Below are 3,632 nucleotides of genomic sequence, written 5' to 3' on the forward strand. Positions count from 1 at the left end.
TGCTGCTGCTATTTTGTATCTGGCTGGTTATGAAAATTGGGGCGGACCCCTCATCGTTCTTAAAAATTATTTTTTATTTTATTTTTTTAACTAGCCAAATACAATAAAGCAGCAGCAGCCTAGAATTACGAGGGTGGGAAGGGACGCTGTTTCTGGCCTTCCCAGCCTGATAATACCAGACTGCAGCAACCCCAGTTACCGACCATCACTACAGATGGTCAGGTACTGGATCGTACCCGGCTCTTCCCGGTACCCCTGGTGGCGGTGGGTACTGGAGTAATAACATTTTGGTATTAAAAATACATTTTGAAATTTGGCTTATATAATATTCTAATTTTCTGAGAGACTAAATTTTGGGTTTTCATTAACTGTTACCCATAATCATCAACATTAAAAGAAAAAAAATGCTGGAAACAGATCACTCTGTGTGTAATGAATCTTTATAATATATGAGTTTCACTTTTTGAAATTAATGACTGAAATAAATAAACTTTTTGATGATACTCTAATTCATTGAGAAGGACTATATATATATATAATTATTTATTTTTTTCCTTTATGTGTTTTATATTACACAATGGATTAAAGCACAGGAGACACATAAGATAATGGCACAAATAAATCCCAGAGTAATAGTCCACAGTTCCCTGTCTTCATGCGGTGTATATATATACAGGCAATCATCTGATGATTCATGTTATATTACATATCCATGTGCCAGATGACCAGACACCGTCCACGCAACCTGAATAGAAATGTGGACTAGCAGGGATATCAGATACCTCCAGAACTTTTTTCAGAGAACAGAACTGAACTGAAACTAATAAAAATAATTGTGATCTCTGTATTTTATGAGGTTCCTGCAGCAGAATGAAGTTACCAGATGTAAGTACTCTCACAGATTCCTGCAGGGACAATGCACAGTAAAGCGTTATTGTGATAAATATCATCTTTCTAGAAACATATTGTATATAAAAGAACGGAGAAGAGATATCATGTATGAAGGGGACAGTATGAGTCCACTCAGAACTCACCAAGGCTTCATGTACATGGTAGAGAGTCTATACGAGGCACAGAGGCTCCTTATTATTGAGCTTTAGGCAGTAAATGTGGCCCAATACTTGGAGGTTGTGCGCAGCCATAATACGGATGGAGCCTTAGGATGAACGCACTGCTAAGACCAATGATTTCAGACCTCTTTACCAAGAATGAACCTCAAAAATGTTTCCAGATGAAGTGTTTTATCATTGATTAATCTGACCAAGATCAAAAAATAACATCCCTAGTCCTCTTGATGCAGGAAATAAACATTTGTTTTTGCTGTAAGGCCTTATTCACACAAACGGGATCATTAGGTTTTTTAACCCCCGTCACACAGCTGCATTAAAATCGATCCACGTCTATGGGGTTATTCACACGGCTGTTTTGTTTAATGGACCATGTGAATGGCCATGAAAAAATAGGACATGTCCTATTTTTGCCCGTTTTCCTGGATCCCTTAATAAACTTAGTTCTTTGAGGGATCCGTGAAAACAGGTCCCACACAAATGCAAATCGTCTGAGAAAAACTGCCGTTCTACACGGTCGATTTGACACCCGTTCGTGTAAATAAGCCCTTATACGAAGTATAAAACATGACATATTAGACAGCAAGTCTACAGTAACAGTTTTAGAAAGTTTTACATAGTTTATGTCGAGGGAACGCCTCTCGAGGGAAATACATGCAGATATATGGAGTCTGAGAGACAGAGGAGGTCCAAAATATAATACACCATTAACAACTGCTGAACCGGAATTTTTTATTTATCTAAAAAAAAATTGTCGATTTTTGGTAGATGTAGCATATTTTAGCTTGACGCCTTACAAATTAAATACACAGAAATAATAAACTGAATTTGAATTTTTCGTCCTCTTTTAACCTGTTTTTACACGCCATAGATTTGTATATTATTATAAGAGTATTTTTTTATTTATGGCCAAAACAAAGTCATAAAAGAGCATTATCTGCTGTTGATCCAGGTTTTTATTTATGTTTTTATTTTCTTCTTCATTATCGTCCCCGTACTAAACCTGTTAGATTGGTGTCTTGAGCATTTAATATGTACAGAATGGAAGTTGCAGATTTTTTTGTAATAGGTCATGTAGTGTTCTCCTCATCATGGACTCTCTCATTTTGCATTGTATTTTTTTATGATAATTTGTTACTTGTTTGTGTTATCATCTTCATTTTGCTTTATTTTTGTATTCTAGGAGAACAAACTGACTGTGGTCACAGAGTTTTTCCTCCTAGGATTTCAAGGTGGCAAACATTTTAGAATGATCCTGTTCTGTCTTCTCCTGGTGGTTTACTGTGGGACAATATGTGGGAACCTCCTGATCATCACCCTGGTGTCCACCAGCAAGAACCTCCACACTCCAATGTACTTCTTCATCTCACAATTATCTATAGGTGACATCTTGTTAACCACAAATATTGCCCCAAACATGTTTCATATTTTGCCTAATGACGGGGCAGTAATCACTTTTACTGGTTGTATGACTCAGTTTTATTTCTTCTGCGCCTCTGAAGCATTTGAGTGTTTTCTCCTCACAGTGATGTCCTATGACAGATATGTGGCCATCTGTAATCCCCTCCGTTACACTTCTATCATGACCAGTGACTATTGTGTAATATTGGCAATGATCTGTTGGTCACTTGGCTTCTCAATTACTTTGCTCAACACCATAACAATATCAATGCTTATATTTTGTGGACAAAATATCATTGACCACTTCTTCTGTGATCCGCTACCGTTACTAGAAGTTGCCTGTTTTGACACCTTCATAATACGATTGGAACTCTTCCTGCTAGGCATACCATTTATCTTTATACCAACCATAATAATAATTTATTCTTATGTTAATATTGTTCTCGATATCATGAGGATTCCGTCCAGTCTTGGTAGAAGTAAAGCCTTCTCCACCTGTAGCTCCCACCTCATTGTGGTCTCCATATTTTACTGGACTCTGTTCAGTGTTTATGTTGTCCCAAGTAGAGGACAATCATTGACCATTAGTAAAGTCCTATCACTGCTTTACACTGTATTTACCCCTATGATTAACCCTATAATTTATAGTTTCAGGAATAAAGATATTAAGAAAGCTGTGTATGACATGATCCATAAATATAGAACTTGACATGCTATACATAGCTGAAATCTCAATCCATACCGGGCACAATTTTAATAGTCCATGCCTGTTATCTATGTTGGCATTAGCTGTATGACAACACAACAAATTGTGTCTGACTAAGGTTCTACAACAAATACCTTCATGTAGTTTGGTCATTAAACTGCTGAAAGTAATATTACTATGAAATAAGTGGAGAATTATCTTTGGGAGCAGATAGGATATTATCCATAGCCATGACCCTACACTTATATTCCCTCTAGAAATGTAACTGTTTTATCTATCACTAAACTTATTACATTGATATTTAAACACCTAAAAATTTGAAAACAATGCTAAGTTTTTGAGTCTCCATTTAACATTAAAGGCTTCCCTTTATGACGACTGTGTCAGATCTGTCAAGTGAGTAACAATTTGGTCCGTCGGGTTCCACTGAGGTGTCGGATGGAATTTATAACAGGCTC

The 3,632-nt window shown here is 36.7% G+C and overlaps 1 protein-coding gene across 1 annotated transcript; it reads left to right on the forward strand.

Annotated features, from left to right (window-relative positions):
* Positions 1–870: 870 nt before the first annotated feature.
* On the forward strand, positions 871–3,177 carry LOC142750781 (olfactory receptor 1500-like). The gene is made up of 2 exons (XM_075859757.1): positions 871–885; positions 2,251–3,177. Exons 1-2 carry the CDS (start codon positions 871–873, stop codon positions 3,175–3,177), a joined length of 942 nt encoding a protein of 313 aa, XP_075715872.1.
* The last annotated feature ends 455 nt before the right edge of the window (positions 3,178–3,632 follow it).

Source organism: Rhinoderma darwinii, chromosome 3, assembly GCF_050947455.1.
Source record: "Rhinoderma darwinii isolate aRhiDar2 chromosome 3, aRhiDar2.hap1, whole genome shotgun sequence".
NCBI lineage: Eukaryota > Metazoa > Chordata > Amphibia > Anura > Rhinodermatidae > Rhinoderma > Rhinoderma darwinii.